The sequence below is a fragment of the Chiloscyllium plagiosum genome, unplaced genomic scaffold (genome assembly GCF_037043375.1).
Source record: "Chiloscyllium plagiosum isolate Xiang-an unplaced genomic scaffold, Cpla_swu_hap1 HiC_scaffold_20, whole genome shotgun sequence".
Taxonomy (NCBI): domain Eukaryota; kingdom Metazoa; phylum Chordata; class Chondrichthyes; order Orectolobiformes; family Hemiscylliidae; genus Chiloscyllium; species Chiloscyllium plagiosum.
Window position 1 is genome coordinate 19,024,205 of NW_028270158.1, and position 22,816 is coordinate 19,047,020.

The following is a 22,816-nucleotide window of genomic DNA, read 5'->3' on the forward strand; positions in this document are numbered from 1 at the left end:
AGTTGGTAGCCTGAGCTCTCCTGGCATTTGTGGTGAGCTAGCGCAGGAAGAGCAGGCAAAAATGGAGAAGATCAAGCTCTTGTAGGGAGTACGAGCCCAGCAAGGCTCAGCACTTAAAAACTGTACTGGATAACTTTTAACTTTATTTCTTTATTTTTCTACGTTATACCAAGAAGGATTGTAATGTTTAATTTTTAAACTTTGTTTCTTCATTTTTCTACTTTGTATATGAAATGGCACCAGGAATGGTGACACTGTACAATTTTCACTGTACTCGTGCACTTCTGTATTTGAGTACGTGATAATGAATCTAATTCTAATTAATCAGCATAGACCGAGTAGGTCATTCTGTACGTACCAGGAAGACTGATTAGCAGTAAGTCTATTCAAAGTTTGTGAAAAGATTTGTAGCTCGGGTGCTCGTTGTTGTGGTTCTGTTCGCCGAGCTGGGAATTTGTGTTGCAGACGTTTCGTCCCTGTCTAGGTGACATCCTCAGTGCTTAGGAGCCTCCTGTGAAGCGCTTCTGTGATCTTTCCTCCGGCATTTGTAGTGGTTTGAATCTGCCGCTTCCGGTTGTCAGTTCCAGCTGTCCGTTGCAGTGGTCGGTATATTGGGTCCAGGTCGATGTGCTTATTGATTGAATCCACAGATTCAATCAATAAGCACATCGACCTGGACCCAACATACCGGCCACTGCAACAGACAGCTGGAACTGACAACCGGACGCGGCAGATTCAAACCACTACAAATGCTGGAGGAAACATCACAGAAGCGCTTCACAGGAGGCTCCTAAGCACTGAGGATGTCACCTAGATAGGGGACGAAACGTCTGCAACACAAATTCCCAGCTCGGCGAACAGAACCACAACAGTAAGTCTATCTCAGGGTTTGCATTGGAAGCTGTGATTTTCACCTGGATTTAGGATACTTTTGTTATGCACTGCTCCCTCAAATTTTGGGCCATGTGAAAGTGAGAAGAATCATTCAAAAGAAGCATGCGAGTACACTTGCTGTACAGATGATTCTGATTGTCTGCTGGCTGAATCCAGTCCATATAGGTACATGCCAATTGAATTTACTTTGTGATGTTTATATGTCAGCCATGGTGCAAGTTCCATAGGAGGGCAAGGACACAAAAAAGGCTGCACTCCAATGCAGTACTGAGGGAGTCCTGCAGTATTGAAGCTGCTGTCTTTTAGATGAGATTAAACTGAGTACCCAAACTACCTTCTCAGATAGGTGTAAAAGATAACATGCCACTATTTTGAAGAACAGCACAGCAATTTATCTCTAATGTCCAGACTAATGTTCATCTGGTTATCGTGTTTTTGGGAGTTTGCAAATTGGTTGCAGTTTCTCACATTAGAATAGTGACCACATTTCAAGAAAAAAGTACTTCATTGGCTGTGTAGTACTTTGAAAAATCTGTGCCATGGAAAACACTACATAATTGCAAGTCTTGTTTTGTTTATTTATATTAAAATACATGCTTAGAATGATTAACGATACTCAACAACCATGTACTTATAAAGTCACTATAAGTAACTGAGTCTGTGTTGCATGGGACATTTCTTGCCATACCTGGGTGTTAATAAGAAATGCTGAAAATGTGTTGCTGGACAAGCGCAGCAGGTCAGGCAGCATCCAAGGAACAGGAGAATCGATGTTTTGGGCATAAGCCCTTCTTCAGGAAGAAGGGCTTATGCCCAAAATGTCGATTCTCCTGTTCCTTGGATGCTGCCTGACCTGCTGCTGCGCTTTTCCAGCAACACATTTTCAGCTCTGATCTCCAGCATCTGCAGTCCTCACTTTCTCCTGTTAATAAGAAATTCAAGGACTATTCAACTATTTCAGATTTTAAAAGGGACAATGCACCAATAAATTTTAAAAAAATAAACAACTGATTATTTTTAAAGAAGCTTTCATATTCCTTGAGTATTTCCAATGTTTTGTTTAAATTGTTCAAACTCTGAGTGATGATTGAGTGAGTTGGCTTGGAAGAGTTACATAGCTCACTAAGCCCAGCAGTAGAAGAAATCTGAATTAGCATACATCGTTGAAATGACAAAGCATCTGAAATACTTTAGGTTGAACAACTCCATCTCCACTGGAATTAATTCAGTACCGTCAGACAACTGAATTATTCGTCAAAACTAGGCTAATTGAGCACTAGGGGTTAAACAAAGGTAACAAAAACAACATTTAGAAAAAAAAAATACATTCAATGTGAACTGGAATTTTTGCAGGACATTTTCATATGAAAAAGGACACAGTGTCATATAACTATTTCAAGTACTGGTCCTATCTTCAAATAAAACTCTCCACAGCTGCAAGAATTCAAAATAAAAAAAAGACTGTGGGCAGATTTTATGATGATCCAGAAATCAAGCTGTTGAAGGATAGTGCTGATGTTAATGCTTACTCAGTCCAACATTTACTTACATAGTGAAACATTAAAACATACAACTCCTAATTTAAACAAGCCCAAGTTTCAGTAAGTGTCACTGTGTTCATGGGAAAAGCTAATAAGTGCCCTCTAGCTCTATTCAATTAAATACAACTAATTTACAATTAACAGATTACACTGATGTTTAGTGCAAAACTGCTCTGAAGGCAAAAAAAAGCAAAACCACTCAAACAGACCAGAAAGATAGCTGCAGTAAGAAATGGGTGACGGAAATTTACTGGTGCAGTAGATAGTGCTGCCTTGAGGCTGTAGTTAAAGGTCACTGTGGGCCAGAGAGAGAAAAATTTAATCTTGTGTCTGACTATGCTATATCTCACCTGGCAGTGCTTGACACTCACAAAAATGTAGGAAGTATTCTACTTCCTAGTGCTGACATTCTACCTTTAATAAATACTGAAACTTACCACAAAGTATATATTTCAAAAAAATAGGGAATAAGATCAATAGGCTTGAAGATGCCTGTTCGATTATAAATTCCTAACTGTCTTTTGATTCAGTACCTGATTCTCTTGTACGCCCTCGGACTTGGATGCTCCAAGGTCCTGAACCAATGGCATTAAAAGCCTGGATCTGGACTACGTAGTCAATCCATTCCTCTAGGTTTTCAATTGTGATCTCCCGCTCCAAGCGATCATTAATTATCTGACGTACAGGCATACCCTGACCATCCAGTCGCCAATACTTGATTTTATATCCAACCGATTCAGGGTTACCATTATATTCAGACTCTGGAATAGGCTGTGGACAAATATGTTTTCAATGCATTCAGAATTAAAAAAACGCTGATTAGCATACAATTCTGCTATGGTACCTGACAACATTTTTCTGCAGTGTGGTGCTAGAAAAGCACAGCAGGTCAGGCAGCATCTGGGGAGCAGGAGAATCGATGTTTCGGGCATAAGCCCTTCATCAGGCTGACCTGATGTGCTATTCCAGCACCATACTCTCGACTCTGAATTCAGCATCTGCAGTCCTCACTTTCTCCTAACATTTTTCTGCAATCACATCATAAATTGTCTCATTAAAAAAAGGTATTTTGTTGAGTTTTCTCTTTACAACAATTAACAATGAAACTTGAGACTGAAGAGATTGGGACAAATTTTCCTCTTTTAATGCCTGTTTAAATTATAACACAAGGGTGTAGTAAACTATGGAAAAACAATAGCAAATTGAGCAGCTCCCTTCCAAATGTTATTTTCTGCCTGTCTGATTTTCTCGTAGACATTCAGTTTAGGTGATCTACATATCTTGGAGCAGGAGAAGGTTGCTCTGATTGAAATGCCACTATTATGGGGGAAGCCATTCCCAGGCAACAACTGCAGATGATGAGATTGTTAAAAAAAATTGGGTCTTTTATAATTAGTTCTAACATAGTGCCCTGTGCAATTTTTCTTAGCTCGTCAATAAATAACAGGATGAAACAATTGCAATCTCCTACTTTCAAGCTATGGCCTTATAAGTGTCAAAACTATTTTTTCCCCCGCAGACCATAATACATTAATCTATTAAAACAATCAAATGCTTTCAAATTGAATCTTAGGAAATGACTTATAAATTTGATCACTAAGACTTGAAACAGCAATCCATTTGGCTTAGAAAACCAAGTGAGGAACAATCTGGTCTTAAATTTTTAAAGAGTTTTCCATAAAATTGTTGTACATGTCGGAGAGCACCTTATCGACAGCGTGCTGCGCCTGACAGCATTAGTGGAACTGTGAACTAATTCCATGCCCCTTTCCCATTTCAATGGAAACATGAATCACATAGATATTATGTTCAATTATGAATGCTAATTTGCTATTCTTTAGAAACCCAACTGCACTCAATCTTCTTCTTAAAGGAACAACCTGCCACCTTTAATCGTTAGTAATTAAATCATCTGTGTTTACTGTCAGAACTGGTTACATGGACCTCTTTCATTCTTCCCTTTTACTGTAAATTGAAGATAGAGCCCCAATATAACAAAAGGATCCTATGATTTTTGCAGCCGCAGCAAAAAGCTCAGCTGCCATTTATCATTTGCAAAAAAGACAATTACTTGTTAAACTTCATTTTTGGAATATTAATAATGGCAACCTGATGCATAGTTGACACAGATTTAGGTGTTCTGCCTTTAATTATTTACAATGTTAATGACTTGGCTGAAATAACTGAATACACGATTGGTAAATTTGATGATGATACCAAGGTTGAAAGAAGAGTCAGTTGTCAAAAGGAAAGTCTACAAAGGAATATAGGCAAGATAAATTAGGAGGCAAGAACATGGCAAATGGAGTTTAATGTGTGCATCTGTAAACTTGTTCACTTTGGCAGGAAGAATATCAATGCAGTGAACTATTTAAATGGAGAGAAACCGTAAAACTTGATGATGCAGAGGGATTTGGGTATCTTGGTACAAAAATTACAAAATGTTATTATGCAGGGTATTGCAAGTGATTAGGAAAGCAAGTTAAAAAAATTGTTCATGAGACATGGATATTGCTGACTAGTCAGCATTTATCACCCATCAGTCCTTGGGGTTAGGTACACCTATAGTGCTGTTAGGAAAGGAGATCTAGAATTTTGAGACTGCAGTAGTGAAGGAACAGAGATATGGTTTTACGTCGCGATGGTGTGTGACTTGGAGTGGAACTTGCAGATGGTGATGTTCCCATGCATCTGCTACCCTTGTCCTTCTAGATAGTAGATGTCGTGAGAATGTAAGATTCTGTCAAAGAAACCCTGGTGAGTGACTGCACAACATCTTGCAGATAGTACATACTACTCATGCTATATATCAGTTGAGAATGGAATGAATGATAATGGTGGTGTATGGGGTTCCAAACAACCAAGCTGCTTTATCCTAGATGTGTTGAGAGCTTCTTTAGTGTTGTTGGAGCTGCACCTATCTAGGCAGGAGGAAAGTACTTCATCACACTCCTGACTTATGCCATGTATGTGATAAATGTGTTTTGGGGAGACAACAGGTGAACTACCTACTACAGAATTCCGAGCCTCCAACTTACTCTTGCCAACATAGGATTTATGTGTTTGGTCCAGTTCAGCTTCCAGGATGTTGATAGGCAGGGATTCAATTATGTTACTGTTATTGAATGTCAAAGGACAATGGATATATTCTATGTTTTTTGGAGATGTCATTGCCTTTCATTTATGTGCCATGAACATTACTTGCCACTTATTAGCCCAACCAGAATGTTGTCCAAGTATTGTTGCACACAGACAGGTTGCTTCAGTATCTGAGGAGTTATGAATGGCACTGAACATTGTGCAAACATCAGAGGACATAGTTTATTCCAAGGGGAATAGAATGTTTTAATGCAGCTGTAGAGACAACATCTGGAATACTGTGTAGTGTTTTAGTCCCATTAATTGAATAAAGATATAATTGTACTGGAATTAATTACAAACAATTTAAAAGAGGTTCAATCTCATTTCTGGCCTGATAGGTGTATGAAGCAAGATTGAACTGGAGGCTATAACTGTTGTGGTTGAAAAGAATGAGAGGCGACCTTATTGAAACACATAAGCTTGGGGAAGGACTTGATAGAGTGGGTATTGGAAGTTTGCTTTTGCTTGTGGGAGAGATGAGAATTTAGGGACAGAGTTTAAGAGCAAGACGGCTTCCTTTTAGAGTAGAGATTAGGAGAAATCCTTCCTCTCGAAGTTCTATTAGTATGTGGAATTCTCTTCCCCAGGAAGCAATGGAACCTAGGATACTAGATCAATATTAAATAGGCAAAAGAGTCAAGGATTGTGGAGGGGTGGGTGGGTCAGGGGAAGACACAAAAGTAGAGTTGAGACCACAATTAGATCAGCTATGATCTTGCTGAAGGCTGAATCAGTTTTGTAGTCCTATGTTTGGTTGAATGTTTGTATGTATGCTCATATGCTTGTTATGTTGAACAAACAATGGCCTAGTGGTATTATCATTGGATTATTAATCCAGAAGCCCAGCAAATATTCTGGAGATCTGGTTTTGAATCCTACCATGGCAGATGAAGAATTTGAATTTAATAAAATTCTGGAATTAAGAATCTATACTACAATTGAATCTAACCCATCTGGTTCACCAAGGTCCTTTAGGGAAGGAAGCTATGGTCCTTACTTGGTTTGGAAAATGTGACTCCAGACCCACAATAATGTGATTGACTCTTAGCCCTCTGGGCAATTAGGGATGGGCAATAAATGCTGGCCTCGCACAGCAATGTCCACATTCCATGAACAAATAAAAATAATCTGAGTTAGTACGTGCTCACTCATATATTCAGATTAACCAATTTTGTAACTTCTGAGCTGCTTCCTCTGATTAAACTCCTAGTTTGTTGTCATTTGCAATTTGCATCAACTTGCAGTCAGATCTAGAGTTCAAGAAACTGCTATGAATTCAACACTGTTGTGGTTCCAACATTATTCACTAGGAAATCCCACTTTATTGTGCTACAGCATAGCACCATTAATAAAAACCCTCTGTCATAACTTGTTCAGATTGTTAATTATTTTATGATGATTGTTATGGATAATATTTTTCTTGCTCCATTTTGTAATTCTGCATTTTATTAATTGTGATTACATAGAATCTTCACTTACCACCCAGCGAACCCATAAGCTGGTCTCACTTGCTGTTCGCACCGTGACACTACCAGGTGCTACATCTGGTGGAGCCTGCAGAGTTTGAATTACACGGGAAGGCAAACTTACGGGGCTAGAGCCAACTATGTTCAGCTGTTTTATTCGAAACCTAATGACAAAATAATGAAGCACATTTAACAAAAGAATTAAATTTATTATTCAGAGAAACATAAAATACTTAAAGGAGTAGAAATGCAATTTTTCCGTTGGCAAGGAAGTCAATTATTAAATTTGACTGCCCTTTCAAAATTCAAAGAACTAAGTCTCTTGTCCAAGGCAGCCTGGTAACATGACTAGTTTGTGTAAATATTTTTATTGTGATCCAATGATCTAGAGGTAAATAAATCACACACATATCCCACATATATACACATAAAACTGTAGCTGGAATGTTACAGAGAAGTGCAGTAAATGCCAAATTCTAAAATAACAGCAAAAATAAATACATAATACTGAAGGATAAGATGCAGTTCTTTCAAATTTCTTCCTGTTCCTTCCATCAACAATAGTTCTTGGTACAAATTAAATTTCACAGAAAGCAGCTGCCTTGCTGTAAGCTTGTCCATCTTCATCAGTGAAATAAAGTAAAACGGCAGCAGCATTTTGACCTGGAAAATAGGTTTTCTGATCCTAACCTTATCTTGTGTCTAGATGCACGTATCTTGCAGTTAAGGGTTCTTGAACAGCACTCAGCAGTGGAAACCTTGTTTTTTTCTCCCCCACCTTCCCTCCTTATACCAGGGAAATTTGAGACTAGTAACAGTCAATTTCCTATTAGATGTTAGCATACACCAGGCACAAGCTGATGCTCTGAATTGTTCAGTACCACACAGGCTTGCTCCTCTACTGAGCAAGCTATCAGGAGTAAACACACCTATTTCACAATTTTTATTTAGAAAGTGGCAGTAAATAATCTATCGATTGTGATCAGCAAAAAATATTACATGCCAATCAAATCTCCAAAAAGGGGATAACAAAATAACATTTTTAAATGGCGTAAAAAAAATCAGATAGTCTTCCTGCTTTTGCAAAGCTTTAGCTAAATTTTTCTTAATTTTTTGCGTGCACCATGAATTTTCGCCTCAAACTATGAAATTCACCAGCACAGAAAATAAAATAAATAGGTATGATGCTTTTGAATCTTTCCTTTGACTTCGGTTGTTTAAAAAACATTTCTAAAATGAGGACAAGGAGACATTAGGAAATAAATCAATCACTTTGCTTAATTTTTTTTTAAAAAGAGCATGGAATAATCACATTGATTGGCTGTAAAATAATTGTAAGAGCACCATGCTAAACTAAAGAAATACCAACTTAAGAATCTTTTAAATATGCAGATTAATGCACATCCAAGGGTGAGAGTAATGACAAGTTTGAGAAAAGCACCACTTTTATAAAATGCTGTGATTGTCATTAAATTGAAGTCTTTATTTAAATACTTAATACAATTGTAGCTGAAAATTTTCTTATATTGAGTGCACAAATCTTCTGTGAACATTTCTCATGAAGAAAAGCTGTGGCAATCAGATATTTCACCTGTCCATCTAGCTTACTTTTAAACATTACTGATCAATCATGGCAAACAGTTGAATTAAACATATTAATTGTAGCAAGGCAACATTTTTAAAATGCCCCACACGTTATTATTTATTTGATCTTAGTTGGCTATTGTGGTAATTGAACAAATATGATAGCTAAATTGCCTGAAAAATATGACAGATCAATTGCCCCTGAAGAGAGAAGTCATTTTCCTAAGTTAAATATAAAACCAATTCATACCTAGTGGTGCAACAATTGGTCTTATTGCTTTAAAATGATACAGTGCAATATTATATTTCAAAACAGTTGAAAAATATGCATGTAACAAAATATAGCCATATGTCTTCCAGCATTATGAGACAACCTTGATAGGAATAATGAACTTGTTATGAGATGTTTACATCACAATTAAAGTTTATTTGGTTTTCAAAGATGCAATACTATTTTAAAGAGTGACATTTTTAGCAGCAAGCAATTTCAAAAAAACACTATTTGCGACAAGTGACTGCATTATGTTGGCAAGTACAAGTCAGTGAGATTCCTGTTAATGTCTACGACACGGACATATTGATTCCATGTGGTGCAAAAACTATTAATGTGCTAAAACCACCCACATAAGAATTTATACCACATTAGTCACGATGACAGGACAAGTGTCATAAATGGAAATGTCAGTTTAGCCTTGATGATCAAACCACAAATTATAAATTTAAAAAAAAATATTTTACATTGTTGACAGCAAATGCCCTTCAGTATCCTTCACATACCCAAGATGGTATGGATGTATTACATCATGTGCTTACAATAGCTTCCCTGACAGATGTTAGGTCGGAGCTGGTTACAGAAATGCTTAGTTTTAAAACAACTTTTAGTAATCTCAAGTGATAATGATGTTGATATAGAAAATACTTCAATCAAGTTATAGATATAGCTTGATCTTCATTACTGAGGCAATAAAGAGTTTATGCAAAAAGACTTTTCCAGAATGTTTCTATGTGATTCCTGTGCAAATATAGTTTAATTCTTTTTGCTGTTGTGGTGAATTTCGTACTCCAGTGTAAACAAATTTCAAGCACAAAATGCCCCTTTGTCAGTGAGCTTTACATGAGGGTTGCGAGAGCACAACTTGACTCAGACATAGCCAGAGTGAACGTGTATTTCTGGGAATTTGGTTTGGTGGGTAAGAGGTTTTTTTTTTTAGCTTTTCTTTCACTGCAGTTTATAATTTGTAAGGACTATAGTCCATAGTTACAAGGGCCACTGAGTAAGGAGCCTGGAGTAATTGATATTATTTGATATTAAGCATCTTGCAAAAGGTTTAATTTAAATTTAAGTCAGGGTAGGAGTGCTCAAAGCCATGATGTGCTCTTCCTGCTCTATGTGGGAAGCTGGAAACATTTCCAGTGTCCAGGCCAGGGTGCAGGAAGCGTCCCAGCTACAGCTTCTGGAAGCGTGGGTTTAGTAGCTGGAGTCATGGCTGGGAACACTGTGGAATATCTTCCAGGTGGAGAGTATTGTGGATAGCACATATAGAGAGGTGGCCATTGTGCAGGCTAAGACTCCACAGACAGGAAGTGAATGGGAGACCACCAGGCAGAGCGAGAGGACGAGCCAGACAGTGCTGTAGTCTCCTGTGCTTATTCCCTGCAAAGCAGACTGGATACTGTTAAGGGGAATGGCCTGTTTGGGAAAACAGTGAAATTCACTGGATCAAGCTTGGCTCTGCTCCACAGAGGATGAGTAAAAAGTGTGGGAATGCAATAGTATTAGGGATTTAATTGTAAAGAAATAGACGGGCATTTAACCTGCAAGTGATATGTTGCCTCCCTGGTGCAAGGATCAAGAATGGTTCAGAGTGGCTACACGATATTCTAGAGGGGGAGGTGAACAGCCTTTAGTTGTGGTACACATTAGTATAAACAATGTGCATGTACATTAGTAAAAACAGAGGGATTAAGTCCTAAAATAGAATGTAAAGGAGTTAGGAACTAAGTTAAAAATTAGGTCCTCAAAAGCAATGATTTTAGGATTACTTCCTGAATCATATGCCGATAAGATTAGATGCACATATGATTGCAGAAATTGTGCAAGGAGTTGTATGTAGACTCCCAAAACTGTGCGTGGTTGAGGGGGGTGGCAATGGCATTAAACAGGAGATAAGGATGCATGCAATAAGGAATATCTGTAATTATGGGTGACTTTAATCTGCACATAGATTTAGCAAATCAAATCTGTAATCAAACTGTAGAGGAAAAATTCCGGAACTGTATACTGGATGGCTTTCTGGACCAAATGTTGAAGTACCAAATAGAACAGGCCATCCAAGATTGGGTATTGGGTAACAAGAAAAGAATAATTGGCATTCTAGTTGTGTGAGGCCCCTTGGTGATGAGCAACCTTATTATAACAGAATTTCTCATCAAGCTGGAGAGTGAGGTAATTGATTCTGAGACTAGGACATTACAGAAAATTACGATTGTATGAGGCATGAGTTGGCTATGATCAACTGGGGAAGTTACTGCAAAGAGATAACAGTGGAAAGACAATAGCCAACATTCAAAGAGCACATGAGCGAATTACAACAATTGTTCATATCTGTCTGGTGCAAAAGTAAAATGTGAAGGGTGGAAAAAATAGTATAAAGTGGATAAATGTGAGGTTATCCACTTTGGGAGCAAAAACAGGAAGACTGATTATTATCTGAACAACTATAAATTGAGAGAAGGGATATGCAATTGAGAGACGGGATATGCAATTGAGAGAAGGGATATGCAATGAAACCTGGGTATTCCTCGTACGTGAATCACTAAAGGTAAGGATGCAGGTTCAGCAGGTGGTCAAGAAGGCAAGTGGAATGTTCACCTTCATACGGGATTTGAGTACAGGAGCAGGGATGTCTTGTTACAATTGTACAGAACCTTGATGAGACCACACATGGTGTATTATTGCAGTTTAGTCTCGTTATCTGAGGAAGGATGTGTTGGCTATGGAGAGAGCACAGCGAAGTTTGCCGGCTGATTCCTGGGAATAACAGGACTTACGCATGAGGACAAGTTTAATCAGTTAGGATTACATTCACTAAAGTTCTGAAGAATGATGGGGGAATCTCATAGACCTATAAAATTTGAACAGGATGAGACCAGGTAAATGTGAAAAGGATGTTCCTGATGACAAGGGAGTCCAGAACCAGGGTCACTATCTAAGGATATGGGGTAAATCATTTAGGACTGAGTTGAGGATTAATCTCTTCGCCCAGAGAGTAGCAAGGCTGTGGAATTCACTATAATACAGAGCAGTCAAGGCCAAAACATTTTATGATTTTAAGAATGAGTTGGTGCTAAAGGGATGAAAGGATATGGAGAAAAAGTGGGAACAGACTATTCAGTTGTATGATTAGCCATGATCATAATAAATGGCAGAGAGGCTCATAGGGTCAAATGGCCTACTCTTGCTCCAATTTGCTATGTTTCTATGTTTTGTCCGACCAAACATGTATCCCAAACTTTGATTAGCATCCTTCATTGTACTTGTGTGAATATTTTCGCTGCTCTTATCTTCCACCCTAGGGCCTGAGTCAAACAGTCAACCATGTCAGAATACATGAGCACCATCAGTACCACAGCTGTTTGCAGCTGTTTTGAAATTGCACATTTACTCCACATACATACATTATTGTTCATCAACTTTTTCATGACATCAAGCCAGGAATGGGTTGGAAACAAAGTGCCACATGTGAATTAGTGGAGTGCTAAAACTGGTGAGTCATGCCTCCTTAATTTAAATTTCAACAGGAGCTTTATATAAAGGTACATTAAAATATCATGGCTGCAATTTACATTATAGTTAAAAATATAAGTAAATGAACTTTCACACCAATGTCCTTTGACTTACCTGTAGTATGTATATGGCATCAAATTTGGGATTTCTAACATCTGGGCATCTGGTTCATTCTCTACTTCGTACAGTACAACCCACTCTTCATCATCTCCAATCATTCCAATCTGAGGATAAAATGATATAATACTGATACAGGAAATTAGTTATAAAGAGTGAAATGTTGTTTGACTTAGAATATTGTTAGAACCTCATATTTTAACATTCACAGTACACAGGCAACAGGTAAAACAAATTTTTTTAATTGAAAGTTAAAACTCAAAAAAAATTCTGGTTCTACAGTTTTTGGTATGTCATACTTAACTTTAGAAATTTTAAACAATTTGCAGCTTATTTAACAATTACACTCAACTGTAGAGAAGTCAAAATCCAGACATTGGAGTTATGTTGCGGTGCCAGTTTTATTTTGTAGGGAGAACTAAAAATTCAAATAAATATATTTTTTTCAGGTTAATTTGCAATTTGAGTAATAATAATTTAATTTCCTCCTATATAGTGCTAATATCTAAAGAATTAAACATTGGTCTTCTCCATGCTTGCTGCCAAGTAGCTTTTTCAATTTAGCTGAGAAAAGGTACATTAATTTTGGATGAGTCAGGTATTTTCTTCTCAAGTGAAGAGAGCTTCTTGACACCAAGGTCAGAACTCGCTGCTGGTGATAGCAGTATTATCAGTTAATGTCTATCAAGTAGCTGCAAAGCTGCATTGTCGGCACGTTTGTGATCTTTCCCTAATCTTCAAAGATCAGCACTAAGAATTTCCTGTTTTTCATCAAATGGAATCTAGCACTATATTTGTACACATTGGTTTCTCCAAACACAACAGGTTAGACAGAAGTGCCAATGAAGCAAAGAATTTCCTCCAATGTTTTACAAAAGCAGCTCTCAGTATTTCAAATCTTCCCTTTTTCTGTCAGAGTTAGGGAGCAAAAAGTGACCCCATTCCGCTTGCTCTAGTCTCACCATGTGGCAGACCCAGAAAGAGATCTCACATAGAAGATAAAGAGACAACAGAAGTAAAACAGGCGAGAAAAGAAAACACCAAGGATGCATTGGCTTTTGAAAATTTTAATTCACTTGGATAGCTAAAAAATGTCTTCCCTACTTTTAGATGTAAGCGTTGTGCTTTACGAACTGCTTGCACAAATTCCACTGGAAGTGTCTAGTACGCCCATTTGAATGCCCCGGCTTCATTGGCTAGACAGTAACATTGGAGTGAGCAGTACTAGGATTGAGCAATAAATGTTAATCCAATCAGCAGCGCTCACATCCCCTGAATGAACAGAAAGTACTTCTACACTGGTGATTGTTTGGTGTCACTGGCTGTCTCTAGACTCAGAAAAGAGCCAAATAGAATTGGTTTTGAGAACACCTGATCCAGCCAGAAACGTGTTTCCTTCTTGCAAAGGAAATCAGCACTAAATAATACTGCTAAACTTTAAATAATGGAAAATAGGACATTAAGTCAGAAACAGGATTCCAGCATGATGGATGCACCGTTGCATGGAGGCAGAGTTGAAAAGGTGGAGAGAGCCTTCATAAGGGAGGCTTCATAATGAGAAGTGGGAGCAAGGGAGGTTAACTTTGGGAGCCTGGACTTCGGGTCTAGGCAGCTCCACAGCAAGTCTAATAACCTCACATGGGCGGTCAGTTCAGTGAATGCATCTTCACCTTATGGATTTGAATTTATTGCAGAATTCAATTTTCTTGCACTGAGTCTTTTCATGAAATATCCATTGCATTAAATGCCAATTAGGCATTCAACTGGACAGCAGTAGACTTTGTTGTTCATTGCTTGGAAGTGCCACCAGAGAGGCAGTGGCTGCAGTTGGTTATCCACTCATCCGAGGCCCAAGGTTGTTGTGGGAAGCAGGCCACAGGTGGAGAGTGATGCAGGGCGGAGTTGCATGGGGATGGTCCAGGGGTCAGCAGCAAGGGCAAGAGTTTGGGATTCAGTGGCACACTCTTCCTGATGCTGGACCCCGCAATCAGTATTGTGAGAGGACTACTTCATGCAGTAGGGAGGTGGCTTTCTGATTGCTGGTTGCATAAGAATTCTGAATGTATAGATAGTGGATATTGGGGGTTTTATTGTGTCAAGAAATTCACCCCTACACATCTAACAATGTTGCCAGTCTCATATCCAAAGATCATGAGACACAATAAGAAGGGTCTGATGTGTTTTATTCCTTTTCTCAATTTCATCTCATCCTGATCGTACTATCTGGTGTGACAAGCAAGCCACCAATGTGCAATCATGGAAATCTATCACTTCCTTCCATTACCAATCTTTCCATTCTTATTTTATGATTTCAGAAATTTGCAAACTGCTGCCTTCTGAGCCACAGCAACCCAAGGGAAGAGAGGGTGGAATAAATACACAGCACTAACACCACACTTGGAGGGGGCACCATGTCAGATATTGCCACTTTACATGTTTGTCTGGAATATTGAAATGGGTTCAGAACATGGTGAGTCATCCAGGTATGCATGTGATGCAGGCAAATTAGGGACAAAGAAAAGTTCATTTGCCAGTTCACTGGAACGTGAGATCGTAGAAGAGTTCTACTGAGGAGGATCTCAATGGGGCAACAGAAAGAGAGTTGTGATGGACATACGCAAGAAGATTCTGGGTGAATTAACTGGCATCCAACTTGACTGAAAGCATCAAAAGAGCTTCCTGTCTGCATTGTCTCCAATTTGCCTTTTGTACTGCAGGCACAGACACTACAACTGTGGCCCTGATGCCTCTTGTAGTCTGAGAGGTAAAGGTCACCCACCCCACTGTAAAGATGCAGTGACAATCATTGGCAAATTTAGGAATTCAACCAAATACTTCCAAAAACATTCCAGGGTACTTCCAAAAGCACTGCAATGGCAGATGTTCTAAGAAACGACCTTGCTTGCAATTGGATGTTTGCCTTTTTAAAGGCTGGCACAGGACCCAACTTGCAACCCAACACTTGCTGTTTTGGCAGTGTGATTGACAAATCTGTGTGGTCTATTGATCTCACAACAGTTGGCTTGGTTCTGTGAGAACACGGTAACATCTATTCACAACCTTCAGACACACAGTGGGGATGCTGTTATGGGTGTCCTTTGTAAAAGTAAATGCTGGAGATTCAACAATAGAGATGAACTGCTCACCCACATTCTTGCAATCGATGCTGCCTGGTCTTGTATGCGATTCCAGCATTTTCTGCAATTTTATTCAAAATTCTTCTTTTCATTCTTAGATACTTCTTGTTAGATAATATACTCTGAACATAAATTCCAGTCCATAATCAACTTTCTGGGTTGGATTACTAATGTGCCCCTGTTCCCTCAATTCTTTCATTAGAAGTTGATCTCTAATAAGTATTGTGTAATCTTTGATACTCTGTCCTGGAACCATTTCACCTAACTATCTCTCTGGACCCATTTTCAAAAATCCGTCTCTTGCTTTTAGTCCCTCCTAAGCTCCTTTGAGTTCTGTTCCTTTTCTATTTATACACTTCTGCCAGCAAAACTCAAAGAAAAAACTGCAATTTAGTTCTGTCATTCAGCTTGATCACTTCCTGGAGTATGTGTTATGGTATGTAATTAAATACCATATTTACCTATGTAACAACACTGGCAACATTTCAAAAGTAATTTGTTGGTTGTGAAGTGTTTTTCTTCATTATATGGGTATGATATCGTGTTAGAAAATGCGAGTACTTGCACTCTTACAAACAGTATTTTGTGAACAGTACTACGTACATGTTAAGTTGTTATTGTTGCTGCAGTTCTTACCAAATAATATGATTGCAGCATAAATTGCTTATTAGCAACCATCAGAATGTATAATTACCCTTTTCTCTATTTGTTTAATGAAATCACGTCTTGAGCAAATGCAGTTTTGAAAAAATTGACACTAAACCAATTAGTTTCTGGCTTGCAATAAACTGCAAACCCAGAAGCCATTTCAAAGCATTGCACAGTTGAGAAATCCATTTCAATAGCGGATATGGGTTCTGGTTTCAAGTTAATTCAGAATCTGTTGTTATAGTGTTCAAACATTTTAACCATAAATGTGAATCACAGCTTGACATTTATCTTAATTTTTCATTCTTTTAAGTTAAAAAAAGAATACCTTGTTTCAGAGAGTTGTCTGATACTTTCTCAGATTGATTGTAAATTTGTAGTGTGCCCTGAGATGTGTGGTGAGCGAGATTTATATAAAATATATTAATGACATGTATTTCAGAACTTGCCTCTTGAACTAGTGGCGTGTGCGTTTTGGACCATGTATATGAGCAGGCTTAATAATTAACTTGTCAGTATCTCTGCAGTATGATTTTTAAAACCATTTTGACAAAGTAGGAGCTCCTGGGGTAATAATGGGAATTTGTTTGTACTGGGAGCATTTTAAGAGTTCAGACAGCAAATATTGAGAAACATTAGCTTGTTTTCTGTTCAGAAAGATCAGGAATTTTAAAAATTTTGCTTCGGGCTTGGAAAGATTTAGTTTGAATATTGAATGTAGCCTTGAAGGCAATGAAACTTCAAGTGCTCATCCAAATATTCTTTAAAGGCTGTGGTTACCTGCCTCAACTCCACTCCCAGGCAGAACATTCCGGACCCTTACCAACCCCTGGGTGAAACACTTTAACTCAAATCCCTTCCAAACGTCCTGCCTTTTACTTATAAAAGCGTGCACCCTTGTTCTTCATCCTTCGACTAAGGGAAGCAGCTGTTTTTTATTGATGACCTTCATAATCTTACACACCTTAATCAGCACCCCAGTCAACGTTCTCCTTGAATGAAAACAACCTGAGCTTATCCAGCCTCTTCATAGCAAAAATACTCCATCCCAGGCAACATCCTGGTAAATCGTCATTGCACCCCCTCCAGTGCCATCACATCTTTACTATAACGTGGTGACCAAAACTGTATGCATTACTCCAATTGTGGGCTAACCAAAGATTTGTACAGCTCCAACATAGTCCAGCCACCTTCAGGGATCTGTGGACAAGAACCTTCTGTTCCTCTGAGCTTCCTAGTGTTCTTCCATTCATTGAGTATTAAGCTGAGTTGTGTTTATTAATCAGGACTAAGCAGAGAAATATACTGGACTGAACTAGCATTATAAATACAGTGGTTATATGAGCAGATTAGAAGCTAGGAATATTGTGGCAAGTAACTTATCTCCTGACTCCTCAAAGCCTGTTCACCACCTACAAAGCACAATGCTAATATTTGCCTAGATGAGTGCAGCTCCAACAATACTCAAGAAAGTTGAAGCCACCTAGCATAAAGCTGTCCTGTTAATTGGCACCATGTCCACAAATATTCCTTCCACTATCAATCACTCAGTAGCAGTGGAGTATACCATTTATAAGATGCATTGCAGAAATTCATCGAAGATTCATGAACAGCATCTTCTAAGCACACAATCACCACGATCTAGATGGACAAGGATTACATATATATGGGAACACCACTACTTGCAAATTCCCCTCTAAGGCACTCATCATGCTGACTTCAAAATATATCTCCGTTCCTTCACTGTCTTGGAATCAGATTCCTAGAATTTCCTAACAAAATCAGAAATTACTGGAAAAGCTCAACAGGTCTGGCAGCATTTGTGGAGGGAAAGCAGAATTAATGTTTCACGTCTAGTGACCCTTCTTCAGAAAGACCCTTGAGACCTCTCTTCTTCTCCAGAACCCCCCCCCCCCCCTCTTCTTTTTGGAACTCCCTACCTACTGACATTGTCGATGTATCTACAGCACAAGGACTGCAGGTCATCACCACCTCCTCAAGAGCCACTACGGATAGGCAATAAATGCCCGTGTCCCACAAGTGAATTTAAAATAAAATCAAGGAAGAGGCTATTGAATTCTCAACTGCTTCTTTCAATTCCCAGACTTAACTTAAACCTGTAGATACAATAGAGAAGCAAATTATCTCCAGTATTTAAATACTGAATAGTGATACTGTCAGAAAGATGGGATTGTATCTTAATTGTGTGTTTCATGGAAAGATAGAAATTAGGAGCAGGAGTAGGCCATTCAGCCTTTCAAGTCTACTCCTCTATTGAATATGAACCAGGCTGATCATCCAATTCAGTATCATGCTCCCCATAGCCTTTGATCCCTTTAGCTCTAAGAATTACATCAAACTTCTTCAATGATTTGGTCTCACCCACTTTCTTTACCTCAGAATGTCATAGAGTGAACAAATTTCTCATCTCAATTCTAAATGGCCTACCTAGTATCCTTAGACTGTAACCCCTAATTCTGGACTCTCTAGTCATCAGAAACATGATCTCTGCAGTTACCTACCTATTCCTACAGAAGGTTTGTAAGTTTCAATGAGATTCTCCTTCATTCCTCTAAGGTCCAGATGACTGATCTCTTTTCATACAGTAGTTCTGCTCTCCCTGGAATCAGACTGATAAACCTTTGTTTCTCAAACTTCTATAGCCAGAACATCATTCCTCAGTTAAAGGAACCAAATCAACACCAAAGTCCTGTACAATTGCAGCAAGACATCCCTGCTTCTGTACACTAATCCTTTCACTATGAAGGCCAATTCTTGCCTTCTAAACTGCCTGCTGCACCTCTTGCTTACTTTCAACAACTGGTGTACAAGTATACCCAAGTTTTGTTGCATCTCCATCTTTCCCATTTTTTTGCCATACAGATATTAACCAGTCTTCCTTTTTTTGCCACCAAAGCAGATAACTTCACATTTAGCCACATTATACTTCATTTGCTACACATTTGTCCATTCGCTCAACTTGCCCAAATCACATTGAAGCATCACCTCACAGCTCACCCTTCCACCCAGCTACCAAGTTTGCAAACTTGGAGTTATTACATATTAGTTCCCTCATCTAAATTACAAATATATATTGAGAACAGCTAGTGTTCAAGCACTGATCCTTGCAGCACCTCACTAGTCACAGCCCACTGCTTAGAAAAAGGCCATTTATTCCTCCTTTTTATTTCCTGTCTGCCAATCAGCACTCTATTCATTCAGTACACTGTTCCCTACACTTTAATTTTATATACTAATCTCGTAAGTGGGACTGTGATAATATCATGGCTTTAAGAGATGTATTTTGTCTTTTTCTTCTGTGAAAAGAATTTGAGACAGGGGTGAGGAGCAGCCTGTTCCAAGCCAATGGTGTAAACTGCTTGTGAGGCCTTGGTTTTTTTTTAAAGTTGGAACAATAGAAGCAGCATGAATAGGTGGAGTCAGGCTCACACAGAAGTAGGGTTTTAGTTTAGCTTACAGTATTTGTTGGGGTTTGGAAGCTGCAATACATCTCTCCCTGCTGCAGCAAAACGCTTTAGTTTTCTCTCTCTGCCAGAATTTTTCTCTCGATGTTCCTTCCTCTTGGACTGGAGAACACTGCGTGTGAGACAATCTATTTTACTGAATTTACCTTTGCCAAGGATGTTTTAATGGAATGTTCCTATAATGGAATAGTTGCTGTATACTAGTTAAATAATCTATGATTCTGTTAAGTGTTCCATTCAAGTTAAGTTATTCCAACCCTTCTTGTTTTTGTTTGTATTTTAACTATAGTGAATGAATAAAGTGTGTGTTTGCTTAAAGCCAAGTAGTGTAACGTATCAAATTATATCTGGAACACAGGACTTTAAACTTGCCTTTAAAAATTTAGGGTCTAAGCTATTTCCTTGATATATTTTAATGGGGTTTGATTTGGTCCATAACAAGCAAACCACATCCACTGACTCCCCCTTGTCAACTCTACTAGTTTCATCCACTCAAAATTCTAATAAGCTTGTCGAGCACGATTTCCCTTTTGTAAATCTTTGCTGACCTTGTCTGATTCTGATTCCATGTGTATCACTACTGCAAGTTTTTTAATGGACTTTACCAATGTCAACCTAAACCAGTCTATAATTCCCTGTGTTTTTCTCCATCTCCATTGTTAAACAGTGGAGGTTATAAGCAACTCTGCAATCCAATGTAACTGTTCTAGGATCTATACAATCTTGGAAAATAACCATCAATGCATCCACTATTTGTAGGGCCACTTTCTTAAATACTTTGGGTTGTAAATTATTGGCCCTGGGGATTTACTGGCCTTCAATTTCACCAATTTCCCCATCACCATTTCCGTAGTAATACTGACTTCCTTCAGTTCCTCCCTCTCGCTGGATCCTTTGTTTCCCACCAATTTTAGAGCAAAATTTGTATCCTCCTTTGTGAAGACAGACCAAAATATGCATTTAATTGGTTTGCCATCTCTTTGTTACCCAATATAAATTCCCATGTTTCTGACTGTAAGGAATCTACATTTGTCTTCACTATTTTTTAAAACATATTTTGAGAAACATTTGCAATCAGTTTGTATATTCCCCACAAGCTTACTCTCATACCCTATATTCCCCCCTTTTAGTCAATCCCTTTTCTTCCTTTGTCAAAATCTAAACTGTTCCCAAACTTCAAGTCTGCTGCTTTTTTGGGCTGATTTGTATGCCCCTTCCTTGGATCTAATATTATCCCTAATTTCCCTTGTTAGCCATGGTTGAGTCATTTTCCTATTCTATTTTCAAATTACATTATATGTAAATAGCTTGATTTACACTATTTTATGTCACATAATGAACTTGTTTTATTATCAAACCAGATATGCAACATATGCTTATGTTTTAGTGTAAGATCACCCCATTCAATAAAAAAAACTATCACGCTAGATTTCAGTCTGGGATCTGACTTGTCCTGTAATAACATCAGCTGGAAATTGTAAAAGCCCAAACTATGGAATACAAATCACCTTTATACATTTTCTACCACATTTTAAGCAGATTGAGATTTTTCATTGACAGATTCATTGAAAAACAACTATATGCTCTATGAAAACTTGATCATTTATTCTATAATAGAAATATAAGAATTTTTTTTCCAAATTATAATTGAAAGATACAGTTCAAAGTAAAATGATTCTTCTTTGCTAGCTGGTAGATGTACCAGGTCATTGACATAGCTTAAATCATGGCAGGAAAACTTAAGAATTGATTCAAGCAAAATGCGAAAAGGTTTAATTAAGGACTAGCTCATACTTAGGTTTCTACTCACTGTCTATTGATTTGGCCAGTAGAAATGTACTGGCTTTTGTGCTATGGTTAAACATACAGGTGGTTTGGATAGCACCACATCTAAAAATATGTCACAGACCTGCCCTTCCACAATCCATTTTGAGATGGATGTTTTCCCATCATACCCTGGCCGGAACTGCAGCATGGCTGATTGAGGACTGATATTTGAGATCACAAGATTAGATGGAGCACCTGGGAGTTCTGCAAAACAGAGAAGTTTAATACATAATTTATGCGCTTGATTTCCCTTTTACCCCAAGCAATGACATGAAGATAAGAATATTAGTGAAATAAATTGATCAAGAATTTTTGTGATTTCTTCAGTGTAGAGCCCAATAAGATTCATTCATAAACAAGATTACAAATGAATTAAGAAGAGTAATTAATTAATATGTTCAAATTATTATGCCAATTCCCGATGAAGGGTTTTTGCCCAAAATGTCAATTTTCCTGCTCCGTGGATGCTGCCTGACCTGCTGTGCTTTTCCAGCATCACACACTTAACTCTAATCTCCAGCATCTGCAGTACTCACTTTTGTCTTGTTATGCCAATTACCCAACTGTATTCCAACAAAAGGATGTCTTACCTGGTGGGACTCCAGAAGAGATGGTAGATAAAGTTAGTACTCCAATGCCCACTGATGTCATGGCTGCCACTTCAATAGTGTAGGTGGTAAGGGAACTCAGTCCTGTTATTTTGTACTCTTGTGTTGTATTTGACAATTTGCGGCTCATACGACTTTCATTTTTGTTGTATATTTCCCAGGAAATCTGGTAACCTATGCGGCACAGGACAACAGAAAGATGTTCAACTTTGATTGATCTTTATGTGAATTTTACAAGTATCCTGGTGTCAATTTAGGATACGTACTTCTTTGGTGAACACTACTTTATTTTTGTCAGTGACATATATTTAAGATGTCATACATTAAGTTCTTCCTACAGAGAAATAGATCCAAAAATAATGAAATGAACAAATTCCCTAGGCTACTTTGAATATAGTTCATGTACAGAAACCAAATTCAGAATATAAATTCTTAATATGCAATTTATAATCAAGTCAGCTTTAAACTTGAATAATTTTGGATGTACACATGATAGAATTAAACTGTAAAAGATATATGAAAGAATGATTATACAATTTTATATGACAGTTCAAATTTGTAGATTTCAACATAACTGCAAT

General features: G+C 38.1%; 1 protein-coding gene across 3 annotated transcripts in view; it reads right to left on the reverse strand.

Moving 5' to 3' along the window:
- The window catches only part of sdk1a (sidekick cell adhesion molecule 1a), a 932,616-nt gene that overhangs the window by 170,336 nt on the left and 739,464 nt on the right, over positions 1 to 22,816 (reverse strand). For all 3 annotated transcript variants that reach the window (XM_043711904.2, XM_043711902.2, XM_043711903.2), the window contains 5 exons: positions 22,218 to 22,409; positions 21,710 to 21,831; positions 12,528 to 12,637; positions 7,056 to 7,206; positions 2,969 to 3,206 (listed from right to left, as the gene is read on the reverse strand). In XM_043711904.2, coding sequence (XP_043567839.2) covers positions 2,969 to 3,206; positions 7,056 to 7,206; positions 12,528 to 12,637; positions 21,710 to 21,831; positions 22,218 to 22,409 — 813 coding nt within the window. The remainder of the gene's footprint in view (positions 1 to 2,968; positions 3,207 to 7,055; positions 7,207 to 12,527; positions 12,638 to 21,709; positions 21,832 to 22,217; positions 22,410 to 22,816) is intronic.